A 26,236-nucleotide genomic window follows, 5' to 3' on the forward strand; every position below is an offset into this window, starting at 1 on the left:
TGTGGGGATGGTGGTCCAACACTGGAGGGTTTCCTCCTTGTGGACTAACAGGGAAGAGATCATGAGAGAGCATGGCGATGTGATAGGAAAATGCAGATGATATATGCTGGTCAGTGGTGGCACCATGTTACTTTGAAGGTCCATGAAATGATGTAAGAACACCCTGCCCCACTCCTACCATAAAGCCTTCTAGCTGAGGGGGATTTTTCTGTGTTTCTGCCCTGACTGCGGAACCTGAGTGGAGTTGCAAGGGGGTTTTTGAGGACTATTGTGGTGTTCTGCAATTTACATCTAACATGTATGGTCTTCCTCCTAGTACTGGGAAATAGAAGCCAATCAGGCTTGCCAGTCCAGATTTTTCCACTGTACTGCAAACTGAGTGAGGCTAGTAATGGGCATTTTTGATTTTTACGTTACCTAGATTGAGAACTGGGTACAAAAACGTTTAGTTGGGTGCACGTGCAGTCAGTTGCTCTGTCATTAAATGGGGCAATTATTGCAAGTGAAACTCTACCTGTATTAGAGCCTAACAAGCCATACCTTCTTAACTTCAGTGACCTCTGGTTTGCAGTCATAAATCACCATGAGCTACTGCAATCAGTGCATTGAGTACTGTGCAGGTTGCAAGCCAGCTGAAAGCATTGACTTGTTTCTGTTGGAAAAAGTCTTTGTTTAATGACACAGATATGTTTGGCTGGTATCTTTTCTCTCGGTCAAGCTGATAGAAGGTTTTTCTGTTTTATAGTCCTCTATCTAGTTCAGTTTATTGATGAAGATAATGGCATGACAAGATGGGTTTTGCTTCTCAGTGCTTAGCATTGACTCCTTTGCAAGCCAAAGCAGCGCTCTGGTTGAGGCTTCATGAGTAGCAGACCTGACAAATTGGAACCTTGTACTTTCAGCCAAACTCACAAAATTTGTTGCATCTATAAAATGAATATTTGGAGGATTGTTCTTTTGTTGGATTTGGAGTTTAAAGTTTAGATAGCATATAAGCAAGGGGGAAGAGGGAACGGATGAGATATTTAAATCATACTTGATAAAGAAATCTGAAAAATCTGATATGCCCCACAATTATTCTGTTCTCTAGCAGTATGTGCTTCTTGGTTTGTGCTTATATAAAAATGCAGAAAGGATGTTATGCAAGTAAGTGTTTCTTTGCTTGACACTCACTACGCAGCCACCTGTTAAAACATAACGGTATGGATGATTCCCGGTACGAGATATGAAAGCTCTGCTGCTTGTGGTGAAGTATGTTTACTAACCTTCAGAAAGCAGATTTTGTTGTTAACAAAGTAAAATTTGAAAGCCTGATAAAATGAATGCATACAAACTTTGAAAATAGTACATAGGCTGGAAGATAGTGTCGTGCTAGTAACAGAAAGGGAACAGCCAGCTGAAAAACTTCTGTAGAAAACTTCACTTATTCTGTACTTCCCAGGCTACAACTGTGGACAAGGGTGGGTTTAAAAACATGTTCTTTTTTGGCTGTCTTCAGATTTAACACTATCAAAAAACCCCTCTTGACACTTTTGTGCAATATTTAATGTGAGAACACTTGACTAGTAGCCTAAACCCGGTATCAATAAACGTAATTAATTATGTATTATCAGACCACTGAGGGGAATTTATTCTCTAAAATAAACATAGAGGAACCAATAGGAAATTGCTGAAGTATATAAAGGATGGTTAGTTCTGTCTCTTCTGTCGCCTGTTAGATACATGGCTATACAGTGTTTCCAAGTATCTCTGCCTACATGACTCTGTGTGTAAAATGCGTTGAAGAGGGTGGCTGTTTCGGAACATTTGAAAGTGTTACGTACAGTTTTGAAAAATGTAAGTTTAAAGGAACTCTCAATTGTCACTGACCACATGGAAGGAGGTAATGTTCACCAATTTATTTAAGTAATTAATGTGACCCTAGACCTTGGAGTTCCTGAGCTGTAAATGCTTAACATGCAATTTACACCAAATATTTTCATAATCCTGCTTGTAAATCTTGAATATGTTCTTGCAGGGTCTGTGGCTTATTTCCTATTATTGTCTCCAGCATCCTCTTACCACCTGTGCAGCAACTTTAATGTAGACCCATAATGTCTTATGCAAAGATAATGTTATGTTTTGTCCCTGATGAGTCCTGAGACCTGTAGAAATCGTTATGCTTGTGAGTGTATATATAGGTAGTGGAACAGATCTTCTTTACACACTAGGGGCCAGATCCTTATGGTGTAAATCAATGCAAGTGTTTGGAAGATAAATTGCGTAGAGATCTGACCCTAAGAGAATTTCTTTAAGGAAGGTCTTGAAACAGGAAGTTCTGGTCACTGTTTGTGGCTTTCTCATAAATGAAAAACTATTCCTCACTTGAGGTGAAAACTTTATCAGCTTAAGTATATCAGGAAATAGCAATAACTCTTTTGACAAGCAAACTGTTTCCTCTGTCAATAGTTACAGTCGTATTTGTATATGGAAACTTATTAGTTATGCATTACCAGTTGCACTTGTAATATCCTTTGTGTCTGTTGGCATATCATGCATAATGTTGATTTGGTATTATTTAATGTTCTTTGATCTGTTTCCTTGGTCTTACTGTGACCCAGTGTATTCAGCCGTTCAGTTTTAGCCCTTGTCTTTCAGGCTGCTTTTTCTAGTACCTTTGTATCTGCTTGACATATGTTTTGTTTACTCTCTCTTAGACTTGCATTGAAATATTTTGTTACCTCATCTCACTCAGGGTGTTTGTTTTTCTTCTCCCTGCCTCACCTTTCAGTTTCTTAACCAGCTTAATACTTAGTCTTTTGTATAGTGATTTCCACCCCACCCACCCCCACCCCCAGGTTTCAAGCTGGTTTCCCCCCTTCTTACCAACTATTGTTTTCTGTACAACTTTCTTCTCGTATCTGCTGTTCTGCAATTGCATTGATTACTGCATCAATGAAATGCTGATGACATTTGCAAATTTTTGTTCATAATTAAAAGGAAGACCTGAGCTTTGTTTTCCTGTTGATGGTATTATTTATCTGTAATCTGTTGCACCTGAAATGTGTGAATACAAAATTTCTGCCTCTGATTTTTCTAGTCTAATTTCCTAATAAAACAAGGCTCTTTCAGTCATCCAATTTTGTCCCTCATAACTTCCAATTCCCATTGGAATTTCCGTCAAACTGATGGTGAAATTTCTGCAAGCTTTCTGTAAATTAGTAGCTGGCTCAGAAGGCCCCTGCTAGCACAGTAAGGAAAGGCATGGAATTAGAAGAGATGGTGAAAAAAATAAAATGCTACTGTTCTTTGAAGTGTTTGCATTTTGTTACAATGGTTAGATATCTGTAAAATGGATCGTATGTGGTCCGGGCAGCCTTAGCATGTTACCATGCTGCAGGAATTCAGGAAACCCTTTTTGGTATAGTTACAGTTCATTCAAACGTAAGCTGAACTCTGGTTTCAAGTGTGTTCTGTCTCACTAAATCTGCAATTGTGTGCTAGTCTATAACCAAAATACATGTAAAGAAAGGGATATGGTTTTTTGTATACCTTTTTGGCCATTAACGTTACAAATTGTGTTATGTTACTTGAGAGAATAACTGCAGGTAATTGATTTATGAGTTTATTTCCTTGGCAATTTCTGTGATGAGTATCTATGGTATGAATGAGTTTGATAGTTCAGAATAGTTTAGCATGTTTTCAAACATAGGTTTGAAAGGTTTAAGACGTTTTTCTAAGTGAATTGATAACCCTGCTAATAACACTTTGGTTTATATTGTGTAGTACTCTTGGAGATCTGAATTCCTCTTTAATGAAAATATTCCAGGAATGCAAGTAATGTCCTCGAACTCTTGGTATTTGGTCGTTAAGACCAGACTAGATAGAATCCACAGCACTGTCCTCCTGGTACTGACACCCACACCCCTGAGCTGAAACGCCTATGGTGTGAATGTCAGGTCCTCAAAACCTATCGTCTTGTTTTGCAAATATGCTCCTGTTCTGCTGTGGTACTTGCTAATGTAAATAGAAATTTCAAAACCTAAGGTGTGATTTTTATGTCTATTAAAGACAGACTTCAGGCTTCGTTTCCTGGTTTATTTAAGGATAACTTTCTTGTGTAAATTCTAACTAGATCCTTTGAGAAGGAAGAGGAAATTCATGACCACTCAAGCATTTGATACTGTAAATAATTAAATTTGCCAGAATGTTAACATTTACATTTACTTTGGAACTGCACTGCAGGAGGAATAAAGGTTTGCTTTCAGCACTGAAAATGAAGCTACTTTTGCTACCAAACCTTGAATGAGAGTATTGACAATAGCCTCAACAAAACATGCTTTGGAAAGGAGGCCTTTCCAGTAATTTGGATGATTTATAAAAAGCATTGAGGCATTAAAGAAAGTTCATTACCCAAACCATTACTGCACTGTGGACCAGAACCAGCAGATGAAATAGCTTTCTCAAGTAATAGTAGATTATAGCTATCTAGAGGACTGAAAACTTGGGAGTGAGAGGCTAAAAAGAGGAACATTGTTGTTAATGATGGGGTATAAGCAATGAAGAGATCTTATGGGGTTCTGCATCCATCCTTTAGTACTATGTTGTGCAGAACATCAGCTCAGAAACCTTTGTTGCTTGCTAGGACTTTGCCATATTATTTCCTGGATTGTGGGTTTTTTTTGTGTGTCCTCCTGTCTCTCCCTGCCTAGCAGTAGTCTAGAGAGAAACTATAAAGTTATATTACTGATTAACTTCCCTTATGCTGCCCATGCCGGCTGTTTTCTACACTTCACTTCCCCTCCCCCTCTTCTCCCCCCCCCCCCCCATTTAGCTTTGTAAGGGCTACAGCTGAAACAGAGCTATTCCTCAGAGTTTGCCAGTACAAGTTGTTCTACAGCTGTCTAGGGATGGCGAAAGAGGGGAGGCTGTTTTCCACAGACTCAAAATAGTTCCTAAGTTGTGCCCTACGATATACTAAGTACAGCTCATACATTTGCAAAGGAAGCTTGTGTAGTTTCTTAGATCTTGCAGATAACCAGCAAGCCGATGGCCTTCCAGCAGCACGGTGGTTATAATGTAATAGATGACAGGTTAGAATGTGGTTGTACTTGGCCTGGTACTGGCTCTCATTTGAAAATACAGTCGTGGTCATGGCCAAGTCATTTGATATTTGTCGTAGTTTATAGTAAAGCTTTAAAATTCATAGCAGCATTGTGAGAATCATGTGCAGAGGGGTTTTCATGTGAAGGCTCATATTGTTACTATTTGCTTATGGCTGGATGAATCAGAACTGCATAGGTATCGAAACTTTTGTCTAATGCTTCCTCTAACGTTAGCCCAACGTGGCACCCTTCCACGAAGGTGGCTGGTCCTTTGCTTTTGGAGGAAAAGCATTACTTTCAAGACCTACTGTTGCTTTAAAGTTCTGTCTTGTGTGACTGTAGGCTTCTAACTGGGCTTTACTGGACATATACAGAACTACGTGTATGTCCCTTTAAACATTTTGACAGTGGGAATGCTATGTTTGTGGTAAGAGGTTGTTACAGTTTAACAAAAAAGTGAGCTGTGTGGCTGTGGTGCTGTTACTGACCCAGTAACACTATAGTCACTCATCAGTTAGGATAGATTGGGATAGATTGTATTTTTTAATACTATGCAAAGCTGATCTCTGTGTGACAAATTGCTGCTGCTTACAAAGAGAAATAAGAAACATTAACAGCTTTCATTGCAATGGAAGTGCTCTTCCAATCTTTGGTGGTAACAGCTGTTAATAAATACCAATGTTAATCAACAGGATATATGCAGGTGATGCAAGAGATAGGTTAAAGTATTTTGCTGTCCTACTAACTTTCAAATTAGATATGAAGCAAATTGCAATTTCATCCTTTTCAGTAATAAAGAGAAGGATTTAAATGCAGAAACTAGAGCAATGGAATAATCAGCAGCACTGTTGCTTCCAAACAGGTGACTGTGTTGAAATTTTAATTCCATTAAATTTTGTACTTTGGAGACGCAGCTTGTATTTTCAGCCATTTGTCTAGCCACATAAGCTGGAATGTGTTCAAAATGCTTGCCAAGAACAAATCCATTGGAAGAAATGTTATACTTTGACCCAGGTTCAAGACATTCTAAAGCAAGAAGAAATAAATATTTCTGAAGACTAATTTAATGTTCAGCTTAGGTTTGGTTTTTTTTTTCCTCCTTATGATCTGATATACACTTGCTTAATAGCATACACATACTAATTTCCTATGTATTTATTTCTACTTCTTCTCTATTTTAACTTGACTCTTCTATCTTTTTCTGTTGGCATTTGTCCTTTACAGAAAGTTTGGATGTAGAGCCTGTAGTGACAGTTTATTTCAACCCAATTTAATTTTTTGAGAATTTATTTTTGTTTTGATTATCCACCATCCCCAGCAAAGGATAAGAAGTTCAAGACCGTTAATTTTCTTACACAGATGTACTTATATTTTTGTGTTCTATTTTTGAAAAGCTTTTTCAGTAAGATATAGTGAGTATTTTGAGCACGAACATATTTGGATCTTTCTTTAAATCTTGTACTTTATTTTCGCCTGTCTGTCTGGGGTCTGACATAATTGCCAAAGACTACATTTAGTGTGTTGACCATCAAGTTGACAAGGGATGATAGTTGGGCATCCACATCGATGAGAGCTTTCTTGCTGAATACAAAGAACTTTTTGACTTTCCTCTGTGAGTTGGACAGAGCTGCTGTTGAGAGTTACTGGTTTTTTCTCTTGGACAGACTGCAAGATATGATGTAACAGGCTGATTTGTGGTTAATAGGAGTGGGTGAGACTGGAGCCTGGAGTAGCTGCTTGATGCAAGAAATGAGCTAATGGATCCAATTTCTATACAATAAACTTAATTCTTCGAGGAGTGCTAAATAATTTGGTTGCTTTGATTATAAGCTGAAGTTTAATTTTATTATTCATTAAAAATAAAGTTTTCTGAATAAGTTCATAGTGATGCTTGTAACTCTTGCTACCACAGTTATACTGTGTCCTAAAGAGATGGGAGAGAATTCCCGGAACCAAGTTGCACGCACAGGATTGCTGTTTAAGAACCAAGGATGTTTTGCTCATAACATTGGAGAACTTCCAGGTGATATGAAAAGTATGAGACCATGCTTCTCAGCAGGTGCCATATTTATGCCTTTCCGTGGGCAAAAGCCAAATGTAAAATCAAGAATGACATAAAAGGATGCCATATATTAGCATTTGAGGGTAGATGCGAGGAGGGGACGAGAAAAAGTTATGTAGTTGTATCCACACTAGAAATAAGATAAAACTTCTTGTACATGAGTCCTACTTTTAAAATTCAGTAACATTAATGAAGTAACTTAAAGGTTTGCTTGTTCAGTTACAGGGGACTCTTGCAGGCATGAAAGCATGACTCATGCATACTTTTTTCACTGTTTTTAGGGCTGGTTTAGATCCTTTCTCTAAGTCTTAGTATGACTGGGGCTCTCAGTCTCTGTAAGTTACTTTCTTGCTAAATAAATAAATAAATAAAAAACACAACAAAACAAACCGTTTCCTAATCTCTTGATCAGCATGCTGACATCCCAAAATATTCTTTTTCAGTGAGAAAATGCTGTTTTGGTCATCTTGTTTTAGTGCAGCAACAAGATGAAGGTTATTAATATAACCTGTACTTCGCCTGTAAATGGCTGTAAAAAAGTAAATTTCTTTTGTTTTTTTCAAGGTCAGGAATATTTCTGGTTTTCTGAAGTTCAAGAAAGTCCTATTCCTAGTCATAAAATTAATTCAGTTTCTGGATTTCTAAACAATGTTAGTAAAAGAAGATCAGGATAGTTTGTGATTATGACCTTACATGCATTGCCTGGAGTGTTATTAATCAAGAAACAGTATTTGAACCATAAGGATTTCAATCCATAAGGATTTTTCCTTATGGATTTTCCTGTAATCCTTTTTTCCTTTGTCTTCTGTGTAAACCTTCCTCCCTTTTTTACTCTTTCCTTCCTGAAATATCAGGGTAAGCAAACAACATGAAAGGAAGAACATCTGATGGTTTAATTTCTGTAGGACTAAACTACAGAAAGTGATGTGCTTGGTACAAAACTGGAAACATTTTGGAGTGCTCTGTGAAACCACAGACCCACACAGGGAAATAATGGTGGGATTGCCACCCAAACTGTTTCTAAGTGGAGAAATTGATTTTTGAAAGTGAAGGCAAGCTGCTTGCTCAAGATGAAAATTTACTTGTTTTTATGGCATCTTACTGAAGGCTGCTTTTCTCTCCATCAACTTTCATCTCACCACCTCCTGCCAATTTCTACTACACGCACACAAGCAAACGTGCCCCCCCAACCTAAAAAAACCCAAACTCGGAATATTTATACTCTTACGCTCTCCCTCAGTCCATCTGTCCTGCTTCTACTGTCGTGACCCAGTGTTGTTCTGCTTTTCTCACTTCATAGGATTGCATCCCGAATTGCCACTTCAGGAACAGTATGTGGTGCCATTTCAACTGTAGATGGGTGGTGAGAGAGAAGATGTAGTGACATCTGTCAGCTAGAAGAAGAGAATGGGTTGGCAGAAGCGTTGCTCAAAATAAAGTTGAGCAGCAGAAGGAATTGCGAAACTAAGACTCCATAATTCAGCTAAGGAAATGGTTTTATGCATTTATTTTATATACTAAGGAACTTAAGTTATAAAATGTGCAGTTAGCAAAAGTGTGCGTAAACATCTGTTACCAGATGAGTCTGCTATAGTTGCATGACTTATCAGCTACCTCCCCTTCCTGAGGTGCTGCGAATGGAGACTGCCTGTGAGGTATGGAGGGACTGTGTACACCTTCAGCTGGAAGCCTCACCTAGACCTTGGACTTGCAGATGTGGGTTAATTTCATCGGCTTTGCTAGCATGTTTCTGTGCCTTCCAGAACATGCTATCATGAATCTTGTCTTTTATAGAACTGATGATCACAACTGAATGATGAAAGTTTATTTTAGGATTAACAAAAATGTTTTGAGGTGCCTTAAAATTCATGGGTTAAACTATTGAAATAGATGGTTTACTGATTAGTTGTTGAAATCAGTGGAATCTTCCAGGCCTAGTTATAAACTAACCGTGATCTGATCATATTTTCCCTCGCTTCTGAAGAGTAACCACCAGGTTGGTGTTTTGGGTTAATGTGTGATAATGAGTTTCTTCTGAAATCTTGTAAAATGTTATATTGCTGAATTTGTCTGTTGGAATAAAAAATTAACAGCTAATGTAAGTTCTCAGAGGATTGCAAGGCTGTAGTTTTCTCCGTTTGTTGCTGTGACCTGGTCAGGCTAGGAGGGCAGGATGCAGCCCTTTTCACCGTAAGCAGGCGTGGAGTCAGCCTTTGACTGTCCTAGTTTCTGCCCTCCACTTTATGCATTTGGCATGGTCAGTGACTAATGGGCAGCTAGACTGTTTCTGAACCCTCAGCGTAACAACTGAGGGCCTTGAGTTTTCTTTAGATGTGTGGATAGTTTTATGTTAATAGAACATTTTCCTGAAGTGTATTGGTTGTTTAATTGCCATGTCAGTACTGAAGTTGTGTTGAAATGCAAGTATTCTTATCGGAAATCAGGCTTCTTTTTTCTTCTCTGATCTAGTTTACCCTTTCTTATCTTCTACCAACATAGCATATGACTGTTCTTTGATTTCACTTGGCTGTATTAAGTAGTAAGCCGTAGCTTATCCTGTTGTTAGTGCTGTATTTTGAAAGAAGGAAAGGTAGATTCATTCTCTGAAAGGACTGAAGAAAGCCAACATCTTACAATAAGTAAAATCGGGGGGGGGGGGGGGTGGGAGGGGGGTGTGTCTTCAGCACAGATTGCACTATTTCAGAACACAGATTGTCCAACTGGGGTGGGACATCTGCTGAGATATTCCTGCAGGAAATAAAGAACTGCAGTACCAGGAAATCCATTAATTTGCATTCAGTTGGGGTATAGTGCACATCTGTTTAGGCAATGCAGCTGCAGTAGGAGACGGTGGTTAACATCAGCCTGGAATTCTAGTTTATGTATATGTTGAAGCATGTCTGGTTTAAACTATTAAAACCTAGCAGTCCCAGTTGGACTCATTACTCCTAGAAAGGAGGTTTTAGAGGATTGTCTATCCCTTTTAAGATGCATTACATCAGCTTCTGCATGAAGCATGACTCCTGGCATCCCTTTGCAGAGAAGTGCTGGGATATGGCAGGTGTTTTCACTCACCACTGTGTTTTCTGGCTGTAGCTCTGGTGTGTTGGCAGCCCACTGGACTGACACTTGAATTATTGTTAGCTTTTAGGTTAACACACCCTTCGTAAGAATAGAGGAAATTCCCATCTTGTTGTTTGTCCTCTGTTGGTCTGTAACAAGTTGTTCTACAGAATCAAACAGTTGCAAACAGAAGTGCAGCATGCCCTCTTCAGAAAACAATCTGGAAAATAGATCAGTATTTATATTAGGATCCTGATGTGTGGGTTTTTAAGAGGACCTCTTTGAGCTGGTTGTGATATAATAACACATTGTGTGGGGCCAGGCAGGGTGGCATGATGTTGCAACTGAATATATGTTGTTTGTGTACGGATATATGTAAGAACAGAATGAGAGATTGCTGTGACTGAAGGTTTAGAAGGCTGGTAAAACAGTTTTAAACCAGCTTTAAACTTTATAACAAAACTTCATTAAATTGATATTCATTAATAATACACGTTGCTAATGGCTAGTTCGACCAGCCACTATAAAGAAAATTAACTCTATCTCAGCTGAAACCAGGACATTACTCATTCCTAGTCATTACCATTGCATATTCAAAGCAATTAGTCTGTAGCAATCTCATTTTAAATTAATTGTGAGCACACAGTACCACAGAGCTGGTGCCATGTATTTAGCACTGATAGCTATGGTCCTTGATGGCAAGATGTTTGAGGCTGTCACAGGTGCCTTTTCTTGTTGCTTAGTAGTTTTATTCATCCTTTTCAGCTTTTGCTGCTATTGAAAGAAAAGCAGGCTTTTTTTTCCCCAAATCTCAAGGTTGCACTTCATCAGTGACTAATAATTGACCATCACTGAGTTGCTTACAGTTCTGGGGCCTCTGCTTTCAACCTGTTGCCTGTATTTTCAAGGCCTTTGTTCTTAACTCATATTTAAGCCGTGTGCCATAACAGAAGAGGCACCTGGTACCTAGCTCTGGCTCACACAACAAGTTCTCCTAATAATTTCACAAGCATAAGAGGCCAGAATTTGGGCCTTGCACATTTGGCATAGAAAGGCAGGTGGCATAAGACCTGAGGCCTGTTCCTATCAGTGGCAGTACTATTTTTACTGAGCCACTTGGTACAAAAATGCATATACGCTGTTTACTAGTCATGCTGTGTAAGTTTGCTTATGTTTGAATTCATAACTAGGTAATAATGAAATGCTACTTAATCTGCTGCTGCTTTTATGTGTGCAACAGCTTCTGCTTTGGCTACAGATAGTTAAGGTTTTATAACTGTGGAGCTAGTCATGAACAGTGCATTCAACTGATGAACAGTTGAATCCCGACTATCCTGAGGATAGTGTTGTTCCAAGTTTACCCTGAGTACCATTTCTTATATAGGTACAGACTGGACAGAGAGCATCAAGCTTTGTATATGTATATACTTATAAAGAGACTTTGCTTAATCTCTTGTAGATGATTAATTCTCCTTTTTAAAAAGTGAAGAGGAATACATGGATATGTGTCACCAGAATCTGTTCACATGAAGATTAACTGTACTCTATTTTAAGCATTTAAAAACAACAACAAAGTAAAGGCTTTAAATACTAAATTTCTCATTTAATGCTGAGAAATGCGTGGTTTGCATCCCTGATGTACTGATCACTTCACTTTGGCATTGGGATACCTTCCTGATACGATTCTAAATAGCGTGAGGGGTTTTTTGTTGTGATGACATAGGCATGGTAATGTTATCCTCCATAACTAATGAATTGACCAGCTGTTGAGCAGGCTTTTATTAAATATAGAAGAGAGAAAATGTGGGTTTCATGAAGCTGTTTGAAATACTAAAAGTACTAAGACTATTAAAATTCATATGCCTACGTAAATGGGTGTAAGGTTAGCCCTTTTCCAAAGAAATATGCTAATCATTTTTGTTAAGGGTGGAGGCAGCTCTGTTTTAAATTGTGGTATGTTTATCGCAAAGGCTGTAACTGGTCTGTTTAAAAAAAAAAAAAACAAAAAAAAAAAAAACCAAAACACCAGTGTGTTGGTGCAGTTGTGGTGAGATTTTAGCTGGTTAGAGCTGAATTTAAGGAAGAACATAACAGAGCTGTTCTTTATTAAAGGTTTTCTTGCCTTGTATATCTTTTCACTTTCACCCTGTTTTTCACACTTGGCATTTAGTTTTGGTACATTAGCTACTCTCAGTAAATCAGGAGGAATTATCTCCCTAACAGTTTCACAAACAACTTCACAACTATGACATATCCAGTTTCCAGAGGGGTGCTGGAATTGTTTCAAGAGTTGTCTTAGAGTGAGACCACCTTTTTCCAAAGCTTAAAAGAAAAAAAAAAAAAAAAAGCCTGTCATTCTTTAGAGGCATGTACAAATATGTGTTTCCATATCCTCTTTAGATATGGCTCCCATTGTGCATTTTGGAGACTAGACTAGGAAAAGGCCTTAATAGTTAACAGGATCAGCTCCTTTGAGAACATTATAAGGCAAGGAGGAGAATAAGGGAAATATTCTACAGCCTTAAGTTTGGGAATGACTTACTTGATATGGGCACAGAGATAAATAGTCAGCAGGCACTATCGAAGTCCATGACTGATTACAGTAGACAAATGTGTGTTTATTGCTTCAGCTGTTGCTCACTTCACTTACTAATTTCCTGTCAAAACAGAAATACCACAGAGACGTTTCTGTGCTGCTGTCTTCATGCATTCCACATAACCCTTTGATATCTTCTAGCCACTGTCCGCTTAGATACCAAATAATGTATCATTATAGGTATGTGGTAATCATTAACTGTGGAATAGTTGTGTTGCAGTCCTTGACATCTGTCAGATATGGGATTAAACATATACCGAAGTCAGTGCAGGTGTGCATCAGGCCATGGAAGCCGTGGGCAGCAGAGAGATTCTTCTCCTGTGCACGTTACAAACCTCCATGGCCACCAGCAGTGCTGTAAAGTTAATCAATTAAGTACATGTTGTTGGGCATTCATCAAGTTGCTAGCCACTGGAATTGCTTAAATGGCAGTAAAAATAGGGCTGGTTTGTGGTATTTAGGGGTTTGGGGCTTTCTTTTTTGCTTTTAGCACTTGAAATAGTGGGGGCCATTCTTCCATCTGTCAGTGAATTTTAATCCTTTCTTATGGCAAAACTTGAATATTTGCTGTCTACCTTCTTACAGTTTTTGAGTGGATTTAAGGCTTTTTTTTCTGTTGATAAACAGAATAGAAAAGCCAACAGCTGTATTTAAGTAGATCATTCTCATAGGTTAGACTTACAATATTTTTTGTAATCATCCCTGTTTCTGTTCTAGAACTTTAAAAAGAAGATGGTGAAATACTTGCATTTTTTTATTGCTGTTTTTAATGTTAATTATGTTCTGCAGGTTTTTTTCCTAAACAACTAGTCATAAAAAATCATTAGCACTTGTCTGTTAAAACATGGTGGTGATAGGTTTACTTTCTTATTCAGTGTTTTCCACTTCACAAACAACTGATAATTGAGGAAGTAATATTGACTGTTATAACCACAGATCTTATTGCTGTAGAGGACGCTGTCAATTCTTACTTGAAATTAAGTCACTGAGGAAATTAATCTTGAATATTTCAGATTTCATTTTAAAGTTGTGATGTTGTTTTAAACTATGGCATTTTCTGTATTTTATCACACCAGATATTGCAAGAGAATAGTAAAACATTCAGTTTTTAATGAAATAACAATAGTCTACTTTTTAGTCAGCCCAAGAGTGTCCCAAGGCTATAGTTAAATAAACTGATAGAAATGAAACTTCCCTCTGCCATTTCTTGGAAAATTAACTTAAGTTTATGGAGAGCAGCATTAAATGGAGTCCTTCATTTTCACTGTTGAGACCATTCATTTTCTTTATTGACATATTCTAAGTGTGGATAAAGTCAACTTGCGGGCTTTATAATCTTTTTCACTGTACTTGCAATTCACTTTTCTGCACCATCCCTCCTTAAGCAAAAGATGGCTACAAATTGTTCTTTTAGCAACACAAATGAATGGTACAGTCGCTGCCTTGTCTGCTTTTAGTTTACTATGTAATGCACATTCACTTCTACAGTCGATAATAATCAGTAATGCTAAATGCACATACAAGACGTGTTAGAAGATAAGTGGTCCAAAGGTATTTCTGTCCCTCTGCAGAACTGCTGGTTCAACTGAAAGCAGAAGATCTAAAGGGAATTTTAACAAACAGGGAGCACTGCTAGCAGGCATCTGTGTAATTATCCTATTAAAACAGAGTAACATCTGCATTATCTGTGCAAGTGCAGAATGGGAGGGAACATTATGTTCTCTAATCCTGTCTGGGAGCATTATGAAGTTAAAAGGATAACATTTTACCAAAACTGTGTTTTAACATGATAGATGACACTTAATTACCTTTTAATTACCTTTCTTGTTGGGTTTTATGCTAAAGACCCTGCCTCTAGCCCTCATCACAGAGCTTTTCTTGCCTTTGGATTGTTTATGCCAAGTTTTATCTTTGAGTTTACCATGAAAAGATGGTCATACTGTGTCTTGAAGGCCGTTATTACAATTCTTTTTCCCTAGTGTGTGAAAAGCTCTGAGAATATTAATTTTATATACAAAAAACATTGTAGCATTCAGAAGTATGTGTTTTGAATTTAGTTGCAAATCGCAAACTCATTGGACTATGTTTTATGAATAAGGAGTAACTATGCATGGCGGAGGCCACACAGGAGCAAGAGGAGATTATTCCAGCTTTCTGACTGCTCGCAGTGTAAGCCAGGAGAGTGTATTGGCTTAAATAATGTAGATTTCTTTTTTCTTCTTTACCCCTGAGGGAGTCTGATTTCCTGATCACCTATCTAGCCATATGCCGTAGCTCTTGCCAGGAACTCTGAGCAGTGTCACTGCCAGCTAAAATTACTTGTTTTCTGAGAAGTGAATTATGTTGAGAATTGTCTTAAATTGCTTCACTGGCAACATCACTAAGTTTTGTGTGTACACACAATAAAAATATGGAAAAGCAGCCTTACCTTGAAATTCAGCTTAGAAACCGCTTGAAGCATTGAATTTGATCCAGATACTGAGAGGTGTTCTACACCTGCTCAGGCGCATCACTCCCTCTTTGTTCTATTTCCAGTGCTTTTCTCAGCTTCTTTGTGCTCTGGCTAGTACAGTACAATGTTGATACATACAAATTAAACATTTACAAAGAAAGCATATTGTCTACTCCTATTTTGTACCGGTTAGAGTGAAGACCTAGTATGGCTAGTAAAAACTTGTAATATTATGTGGTAACTATGCTTCTTTTTCTTCCTCTTGCAACAGGATGGAACTGAAATACGGATATATGTTGACTAAGGAGTTGGAATAAGACTGAGTCCTGCTCTGTGAAATTTATATACCTGGACCATGAACTTGCTGTTTGGCTTCATGCTTTAGGAACCTTTGCAGTAACTGTGTGAAGCTGTTGGGAATCATGGCATTCTCTCCATGGAAGCTGTCCTCTCAGAAACTTGGCTTTTTTCTGGTGACTTTTGGTTTCATTTGGGGAATGATGCTTCTGCATTTTACTATTCAGCAGCAAACACAACATGAAAGCAGTTCAGTCCTGCGTGAGCAAATTTTGGATCTCAGCAAAAGATACATTAAAGCATTAGCCGAAGAAAATAAAAACGTGGTCGATGGGCCTTATGTTGGGACAGTGACAGCATACGGTAAGTGTGTGCTCTAGATTACATGATAGCCTGATTAAGGTCTTTTCTTAGTTGTCCAAACATTTTACTTCATAACACTGCTCAGTTGACAGTACTTTGCACTGTGGATTTTCTGCACAGATGGAGGAAACAGCCTTCACTTGTAAGTATGAAATGGGACAAATTTTACATTTCCAGTCACTTGGAGATGAAATTGTCTGCTAATTTTTACTACATCTGTCTAGTAGCTATATCTGGTATGCCTCAGGTTATTTGTTAGAACTTAATTTAAAAAAAACTTTTTTGCTGTGTATGAGAAACTTGGGAGGCTTTTCAGTTTGCATGTCAGTGACCTAAGAAATTCCTTGTGGAAGAAGAACTTGCCTTCCTGATAAAGTGGAGACCTGCTATGTTTATTTCTTCTTTCCCATTTTACTTCTTTGTTCAGTCAGTTTATGTAACGTTTAAATTTATGTATCTGGCATAAGCTTAAATTAAGCTTAAATATATCATATTTGCCTCAGGGTAGAGAACTCTTTTTGTGAGTTTCAGTGCTTTGTTCAGCAGTAAGTTTTAATGCCTACTCTCTTCCATTTTGTACAACATGAGAGTTAAGTTTGTGTTCATGTGTGAGAGAAAGCATGCAGAAAAGAACGAAGCATATTGCCAGAAAATATTATGAAAATAAAAATATCCAGTTTCAGGTTAGGTGTGGCCGCTTTTCAATCTGGTAAGATTGTTTCATATACCTTACTTGTTTAGCATTTTTAAAATTCACTTTCCTACTTACCTATGCACTTTCAGGCTATCTGGAAAGTTAATGGCTAATTAGTCATCTAGATTTGTCTCCTTTTACAGTTGCCTTAATATTCAGCTCTGAAGAAATTGGATACATGTCTTTTGTAGGCTTATACAAAGAATAAAGACTAGGATGCAACAGACAATAGCTGCACCTTTTCCTCTAGTTTTCTCTTAATACTCTTTATTTTTTGGTGCATGTAATCAAAGTATCCTGCTGTGAGATTATCCATGTCTTGTTTCTGTTACCACTTTTTTCCTCTGAAAAAAGAATTTTTGAGTTTGTGTAAAGGTGCTTTCCTGTAAGGCTGAGATTATCATCCCAAACATAGCCAACAATTATATTGCTTTGTTGCTTAAATAAGAAGCTGTCCTTATTCTGTAACTTCTACTGGTTTGTGACTGCATGTTGAACTATACTGGTATTGCAATCTTGCAAAGGAACAAAGCTAAATAGAGTGGTACTAGATCAATACTTAGACTGAAGACCTCCAAGCAAGTAAAGGTCCCTAGAGAATTGTGTGTGTAGGCTTAAAACAAAACCCTGTCTGCTATGTAGCCATCATCAGTGTCCCATTATCCTGTAAGGGTGCTTGATGGTAGGTGAATTGAAGAAAAAAAACCCCACAAAACCCAAAAAACAATATGTCTCCAGAAACTGAAGGGTAAATGCATTAATCTGTGCCCTAGGTAGGTCTGAGAGTACAGGATATCCTTAAGCTAAGATCCCCCTGCAGCTTGTTGCCTGTGGCACTCATTTCCTGTTCCAAATCCTGCTGAGGAATAAGCTGACTTTCTGCCAAACAGTGGTCAAGTTCCCCAGGAGAAGTTTAACTGCATTTGAAAGTGGGTGAAGTAACTTTATAACGCTTCTGGGAAGGTAAAGATAAGTTTTGTGTAGAAATTTCAAGTTCCATGGCTAAGAAGAATTTTAAGTTTAAAGACAAGTTTGGACAGGTGTTTTCAACTAAGGAATTTAGAAGAATGCAAAATAATGGTAATATATTTATTTAAAATATTAGAGGGAAAGATGCTATGGTGAGTGAATAACACCATATTAAATTATACTTTATGAAACTGAGTAAGATAATAATTACTTAATAAGTAAGTTAGGTTGTCCTGTTTGGCATAGCAGATGATTTGTTGATAGCAAATGATTAGGTTATCTGTTCTGGAATAAACACATTAATGACTAATGTTAATGATAATGGGTAGAAGTTAGTTCACTGTTCTGTGAAAATTAATGCCCTTGCTATTTAGCCTTTTTATTTCTTTTAATCACAGAATCACAGAATCGTATAGGTTGGAAAAGACCTTTAAGATCATCGAGTCCAACCGTAAACCTAACACTACCAAGTCCACCACTGTACCATGTCCCTAAGCACCTCATCCAAACGTCTTTTAAATACCTCCAGGGATGGGGACTCAACCACTTCTCTGGGCAGCCTGTTCCAATGCTTGATAACCCCCTTCAGTGAACTAAAATTTCCTAATAGCCAGTCTAAAACTCCCCTGGTGCAACTTGAGGCCATTTCCTCTCGTCCTATCACTTGTTACCTGGGAGAAGAGACTGACCCCCGCCTCTCTACAACCTCCTTTCAGGTAGTTGTAGAGAGCGATAAGGTCTCCCCTCAACCTCCTTTTCTCCAGGCTAAACAACCCCAGTTCCCTCAGCCGCTCCTCATCAGACTTTTGCTCCAGACCCTTCACCAGCTTCGTTGCCCTTCTCTGGACACGCTCCAGCCCCTCAATGTCTCTCTTGTAGTGAGGGGCCCAAAACTAAACACAGTATTCGAGGTGCGGCCTCACTAGTGCCGAGTACAGGGGCACGATCAATCTTACCCTCTGATTGCTATTAGCAAGCACAGTCATGGTTTCCATGTCCAAGAATAAGTTTTAAGTTTGCTTCATTTGGCTGTTTTTACCCACCCAAAAGTTTTGTCATTCCTTAATTGTGATTGCACAGCTTGTTCACTTTTTCACTTTTTCTTTCTACCATATCTTGACCTGTCAGGTAGGGGGGTCAAAGTCTTGCCTTTTAAAAGTTGTAGGCCACATATATAAAGTGAGTATTAGATTTTCATAGCAGTAAACAGTTGTTTTACAAAAATTATTATGAATCTGTGCTTCTGCTCTCCCCCTCTCAAACTAGCCTCCAATCGCTTTTTTGTTCTGGTAAGCAGTCAGTCTGGTATATCAGTGTTTTGGTATCAGTATTAAAAAATTACAATGTTTAGCCATTTTTCTCTTTATGGTCTGTGTATGCCTTTATGTATCCTATGTTTCTTCCTCATTGTTTCCTGAATTTTTTTTTACTAACTTTTTTCCCTAGATTTTTTTCTTCCTTCTGTACCATCGTTTTGTTCATGTTAAATCCCTGCTCTACTCTTTCCTTTTCTTCTGCGCACTATACCATAAAGTGACTTCTGGACCCCTTTTAAGATAGTCCAGATCATTAGTGCTTAAGATTCCATCTTCTGATCTTTAAAAGGCAAAGGAAAATACACAGTTATAAAGAGAAAGATCTACTTTATGGCTTCATGGAATAAATATAACTCTCCTTTTATTTGGAAAAAAGAATCATAACCTTTCTAAAAGTAATAGCATTTTCTTATTTACTCTCTCATTTGCACAGGAATTGGGCTGGTCATGAAAAAAAATAAAGGGAGCGCAAAATCAGTGTGGCAAAAATACAACAGATGTTGGGGCAGAGGAATCTCTTCAGATATATGGAGATATTTTCTATTACAGATTGGAAAGTTATTTGATTCTAAAGTTGTGGAAAGCAGAAAATTTATTATACATATGCACATGTAATTATTTTATGTAATTAAATGGGAAAATAAAGTAAATTCATCATACCAAATTCTTTAATCCTGAGACAAGAGTAAATGAACAAAGAACAATACTTTCTTTCATCTTCTTTGGCTTGTTGCCACTATAATTATACAGTTTAGTCTGATAGTGGTCTATTTTTCCCCTCTTGCCCACAGTTCTTTTAGCTTGCCCACTGCTGTGTTACTTCAAGAAATCTGAACAAAAGAAAAAAGTACCAGAGAACTCTTTTTCAGGGTTGTCATTTGATATGCAAACTCCTGTTACTGTATGTTGCTTTCCACAGGAAGGAAGTGCTGTGTCAGACCAAATAGATAGGTAGAGGTAATAACCAACAGACTGAAGAAAAGAAACAGGTGATTTATGGTGTTTTGTGTATATGACAAAAAGGTTGAACTTAACATTTTTTTTTTTTGCCAGTGCAGAACCTGGTTGTGGTGGAGGAGGAGATGCAGGAGAAGGATTTTGTACTGGCTCAAAGCTGTCCCTTCTTTTGGGAAGGGGATTTTTGTTTCCAGGTGACTGAGCATCTAACAGACTATTCCTCTGATAGTGCTTGAATATGGATTTAGGTTTAGATTCATTATTATTTAAGCAACTTCTTATTACTTGAGCTATTACAAAGCTGCATTTTTTTGTTCCCATGTGTGTACCCATGAAGGTGCCCACTTCGCCTTAAATATAGGATATGTATATGAGTTGCAGTGTGCTTTATAAAATACACAGGAAGACAAATTCCACATCCAGGGAAACGTGTATCTGAGTCTGAACAAATTAGTGGATAGAACTGCTAATGACAAAGATTTGCACTGAGAAAGTGTCTATATATATTCCAGTCTCATTCTTGTATCTATTTTTTGATCCTATCTTGACAGCGTGCATTGCATTATTAAGCAATTTAACTTTTCATTTTCGTTTGTAGATTTGAAGAAGACACTTGCTGTCTTGTTGGATAATATCTTGCAGCGCATTGGGAAGCTAGAGTCCAAGGTGGAAAATCTTGTACTTAACGGAACAGGAGCAAACTCTACCAACAATACTAGCACTCCTGCTCCCAGCTTAGGAGCAGTTGAAAAGCTTAATGTAGCAGGTGAGTATGGCAATTGTTTAAAATATTTATGGGCTGTTTAATGTGTATTTTTTCTCTCTTGGCCATAACATGATTTTTCAGTGTTAGATATTTGGAATGTCTTAGAAAACAAAATTCAAAGTCTAGACTGTATCAATGCAATCTTAAGTCCAGTGGTTTTTTACAAGCTTGGAGGAAGCCTTTCTTCTATGGTAACTTGAACACATTGAAGAAAATCAAATTCTCTGCCAAAGGGGTATAGTCTACTTTGTTCACAGTAGATGTTTCATACTTTAAATGGTTGCACTTCAGAAAGATGAAACTGGGCAGATGTTTTCTCTCTAAGCCTAGTTACTTGGGTTGGTCTGAATCTGCTCTGCGTTTCTACCGTATGTACTTTATTGGTTATTAACTGAAAGAAGACATTTTTGTTTGTTACTGGTTCTGATTTAAAAATGTCCTTCCCTACTCTGCTTAATAGCTCTTATGATTTTACACACAGAGATGACCTACCTGGTACCTTCAGCTTAAATAAATGTATCTTTTAAAACATCATTTGAAATCATTAATTTTGTCTTCAGTGAATGTACTGTTCGCTACCCTTACAACTTCTCAAAGCATTTGAGTCATGCTGTGGTGGTAGAATGCCTTGCTGGCCTCTTCACCTGCAAGTCTCAGTTCCTTTAGTGTTCCCAGCTGTGAATGTGGTTGGTATGCTGAATAAATCTTGTTGTTTATAGTGCCTCGTCTATTGCCCTGCATTTTGCTCTGCTACCAAGTCTAAACAGATACTGGCTGTCCTGACCCATAGGAAGGTCTCAGTCTGCCCTGCTAATGATCTTTGCAGTCCCAAAAAGGGAGCGGAGCAGAGCAGAAGAGTTAGGACAACTTGGTAAATAGGCTTATAGCTGTGCTCCTAAGTCTTGCCTGTGCTTGGGTTTCCTGTAAAATGCATACTTCTGTTGAGAGGGTGTTACCCTCTTAAATTTGTCAAAACAGAGCAGCAGATGCTACCTTTGGTAGGGGAATACCACTGAAAGGAAGTCTGGGAGAGCAGATGTTCAAGTGATTACCTGTGTCAGCTGCTCTGTCCTAACTCCATTTGCCTGTACCAAGATGTTAAAGGCATATTATCTCTTTGTGAGGCAGACCTTTGTGTCTCTCTTGCCACATAGTAAAAATATGCTTATAGGCATTTACAACAGCCCTTTACCTGTGTGGTTTACTACTGCTTGCCTTGTGGTACCTTTTTTTTTCCCCTCCCTGTGTGTCTTGTCTTGGTTAGACTGAAGGCAGATTAGAAACAAGTAACTGAAGAGGTATAGCTCCTGCAGACTACTAATAGGGTGAGCCATGTTGCTGCCACAAGGAACACAACACAAGATCTTTGTTGGAAGATTTTTCACTTTGATGGGAAGTGAGCTAATACTGTATTGTTGTCGTTTCTGGCCTATATATAAAATGAAAAACATCCCTGTATATTTTTTTTTTGTGGCTGGACAAAGAGACTTGATGCTGTTATTTCAATAGATTTGCAGATGATTGGAAGAAGCATGCTCATGTTGTTGCTTATACATTTACGGGCAAAGGATCATTGTTCTTATCTGACTAGGAGACATCTCTCATCAGTCCTTAGGGTGAACTGAATTTTGTTTGTTATTCTTGGAGTTTGCTAGATTCACAATTTTAGTACTCACGAGCAACGTTTAAGGAACTTGGTAGGAGTTTTCAGTTTGCAGTGTTTACATAGCTTTTTGCTGCCTGAGGCTTGCTCAGTGGCAAAGAATACTATTTGTCGTCTTAGAGCTTCAGTTTTTTACCTTTGACTATTGGTACGCTAAGTTTAAAATATCTGAAGCAACTATATTAAACAGCGGCAACAGAAAAACCTTTAGGAAACAGTTTCTTAAGGTTTGAGTAATTTATTATTCTGGTGCCTGTTTGGATAATGTTACTCTTCAGGTATCTCCAGGCTGGATAGTACCAATGGGTAGAATACAGCTTGAAGCTAATCCTTGTGTTAAAGTGCCTACTATTCATCCATTTGAAGCAATCAGTGGAAATTCATCTGATCAGAGGCAGCCAAATGGAAATGAAAAACTTGTTTCTACTTCTGTCTTCATAGCAGTTTCGTGACAACTCTGGAATCGTATATTACGATTCCAGTAAAATCGTAATATAAATATCTTCTCTGTTAGGAAGGAATTGTTCAGAAAATAAGCTAGGTGAGTAAACATTGTGATTACAGTACCAGCTACAGTGATGGTTTTGTCTGTAATATTTCAACAGCATCCTTTTTTGTTGTGCTAGAGCAATTGAGATAATCTGGAGGTTGTTGTAGAGAAGGCATTTTGTTACCCAACAGTTTGTCATTTTACTGGAGCTGAAACATGTATGTCTACAAATACACGATACTTCCATTGTTTTCTTTACAATACTTTATTCAGCTGTTACGCTATGAAGTGATCACAGAGAGCAAATATGTTAGGATTACTGTTTCTCTCTTTATCAGCTGTAATATTTTAATGCTGACTTTAGACAAATTCATGTTAGCTATTGTTAGTAATTTCACTTTCTGTCTGGACAACTGTAGTATTTATGGAGCATCCCAACAACATCATGTTTAATATTTTTAGTAATGTTATTTAAAGACTTCATGAGTTTATTTTTTTGCAAATGTTTTTTGCCTCGGAGTTGCTGCTTAAAATTCTGAAGTAAATTAAGCATTTTATAGCCTCATTCATCAGTGCAACAGTGCAGTGTCATTAGCAGACTTTCCTAGAAGAGTCCTGCTTCCAGTGGAGCACTTCATGCATTTATTATTTTTGGATTGAGCTGTCACAGTACACTGAGACCTGATTCTATAACCTGTGTAACCATGTCCCTTTACTTATGGAAAGCCTTTCTGAAATAAATGAAGATTCATGCAGGCTTAAGCTGCACCTTAGCATCTATTGACACTGCTTGTAAACCTTGGTAGTAAATAGTGGAGTCACTAACCATCCTGAAATCTGTATTTTGTCCTCACTGACCTTGTGTAAGGTTTACTGTGTATTATATACTACCTGAGTAGATACAGGTGATAAAATAAAATGTAATAGAATGACAGGAAGGTGATTATACTGTAAATATTTGTTCTCATTGCTGATTATGACTGGACACAAACTCAAGAGCAAAACATAATATTTTTCTTACAATTTAAAACTGACTATCACAGCAGGCTGGACTTGTCAATCTGAATGTGCTATGGGGCTTTTCTTCATTGTGTATTTTAAGTATTAGTAACACTTTCATGGAAGAAAGTAGTATTCTTTTATCTGTAAACTAGGAAGAACAGAGATGATGATGATTAGTCAATATTTCTCTTCCCAAAGCCTCTCTGCAAGTGGAATTTTCTTTCATTAGGTACATTGCTGTATTCAGAAAGCAGTCCTAAGAACAGTATCCATATGCTACAGATGGATCATGATAATGCAAGAATCCTGGTTTAGTTCCAGGATCAAGTTATTGAAATCAGCCCAGGTTATGGTTTTATCTGACTTTAATAAACACAACTGGTATGTGACTATGACTCAGATTTATGGACTGAAAAAGTCTTTTCTTTGAGGTTAAGGACACTGGCAACTGGACCAGATACGGATTTAAAAAAAAAATTTCTGCTCCTGTCCACCTTTTCTGTATAGACAACTAGAATAATAGTATAAAAATGGAATATTTATAGTATTAGAATGTATGGATGTTTTCTTCAGTTCATATATACATTGGTTTTAGCTTAGCTCAGGTACAAGTTTGAATGTGACTATGTAAGTAATCCAGGTAACAATGAAGAAAATGAATGTTAAGAAATGGTTGTCAGCTGCAAAGCAGTTGAAAAAACAATTTGTTTAAAATGCTGATGTTTCTCAATGAACGGAGGTCAGAGGGTATTTAATTTTTTCCGAGTATACATCTTGATGGCAAAATGTCTGTTGGTCCAGGAAAGTTCTTACAATTAATAGACTTGCAAGGTTACTTCTTCTAATGTGCTACATTTGAGCTAAAACCACCTTCAGTTACCACAGTCCCTTGATATTGCAACACGGAATCTATCATCCTTCTTTCTGATGAAGAAAAAATAAATCTATTATGTGTTTTTTTATATTATTAATATTCTTTTGGGGACGAAGATAATCCAGACTTTGAGAGTAGTCACTGCAGCTACCTGGGCAAATAAATTTGAGTAGTTCATGTTCCCCTACGGAACAGATCTGCTCTGTGCTAGTGGGCAGCAGTTGCCTGTAACTCGATGACAGTGTTAATAAAGCATTACACAGCCTTTGCAGCCTTACAGGTGTAAAAGCAGATGAAAACTTTCCTCTGAACCATATGGATGAGAAAAGACCTAATAATAATGAGTTTTGTAGCTCCTTTTAAAACAACTGTAACTAGTGTTTGTAGTCAGGATGTCATTTGAAGGGCTACCAAATGTCGTCTTAATCTTTTATCAGCAACTTCTGTAGGTTTTCCTGGTGAATAAATGATAGAATCATAGAATGCTTTGGACAGGAAGGGACCTTTACAGGTCATCTAGTCCAACCCCCCTGCAAGAGCAGGGACATCTGTAACTAGATCAGGTTGCTCAGAGCCCCATCCAACCTGACCTTGAATGTTTCCAGGGACGGGGCCTCCACTACCTCTCTGGGCAACCTGTTCCGATGGCTCACCACCCTCATTGTAAAAAAATTTCTTTCTCAAATCCAGTCTAAATCTGCCCTCCCTTAGTTTAAAACCATTGCTCCTTGTCCTGTCACAACAGGCCTTGCTAAAAAGTCTGTCCCCGTCTTTCCTATAGGCCCCCTTTAAGTACTGGAAGGCTGCTACAAGGTCTCCCCGCAGCCTTCTCTTCTCCAGGCTGAACAATCCCAATTCTCTCAGCCTGTCCTCGTAGGAGAGGTGCTCCAGCCCTCGGATCATTTTTGTGGCCCTCCTCTGGACCCGCTCCAACAGCTCCATGTCCTTCTTGTGCTGAGGGCTCCAGAGCTGGACGCATTACTCCAGGTGAGGTCTCACCAGAGCAGAGTAGAGGGGCAGAACCACCTCCCTCGACCTGCTGGCCACGCTTCTTTTGATGCAGCCTAGGATGTGGCTGGCCTTCTGGGCTGTGAGCGCACATTGTCGGCTCATGTCCAGCTTTTTGTCCATCAGTACCCCCGAGCCCTTTTCCCCAGGGCTGCTCTCGATCACATCATCCCCCAGCCTGTATTGAAACCGAGGACTGCCCCGACCCAGGTGTGGGACCCTGCACTTGGCCTTGTTGAACCTCATGAGGTTCACACTGGCCCACTTCTCCAGCTTGTCCAGGTCCCTCTGGATGACATTCCGTCCTTCTGGCGTGTCAGCTGCACCACTCAGCTTGGTGTCATCTGCAAACTTGCTGAGGGTGCACTCAATCTCACTGTCAATGTCATTGATGAAAATATTGAACAGCACTGGTTCCAGTACAGACCCCTGAGGGACACCACTCGTCACTGATCTCCATCTGGACATTGAGCCGTTGACTGCTACCCTCTGGATGTGACCATCCAACCAATTCCTTATCCACTGAACAGTCCACCTATCAAATCTGTATCTCCCCAATTTAGAGAGAAGGATGTTGTGG

At 38.3% G+C, this 26,236-nt stretch overlaps 1 protein-coding gene across 4 annotated transcripts in view; it reads left to right on the top strand.

Annotated features, from left to right (window-relative positions):
* MGAT5 (alpha-1,6-mannosylglycoprotein 6-beta-N-acetylglucosaminyltransferase) overlaps positions 1 to 26,236 on the top strand; it is a 137,337-nt gene that overhangs the window by 34,561 nt on the left and 76,540 nt on the right. For all 4 annotated transcript variants that reach the window (XM_075512574.1, XM_075512575.1, XM_075512576.1 and 1 more), the window contains exons 2-3: positions 15,529 to 15,917; positions 20,452 to 20,619. In XM_075512574.1, coding sequence (XP_075368689.1) covers positions 15,680 to 15,917; positions 20,452 to 20,619 — 406 coding nt within the window. In that variant the 5' untranslated portion in view covers positions 15,529 to 15,679. The remainder of the gene's footprint in view (positions 1 to 15,528; positions 15,918 to 20,451; positions 20,620 to 26,236) is intronic.

The sequence above is a fragment of the Mycteria americana genome, chromosome 9, assembly GCF_035582795.1.
Source record: "Mycteria americana isolate JAX WOST 10 ecotype Jacksonville Zoo and Gardens chromosome 9, USCA_MyAme_1.0, whole genome shotgun sequence".
NCBI lineage: Eukaryota > Metazoa > Chordata > Aves > Ciconiiformes > Ciconiidae > Mycteria > Mycteria americana.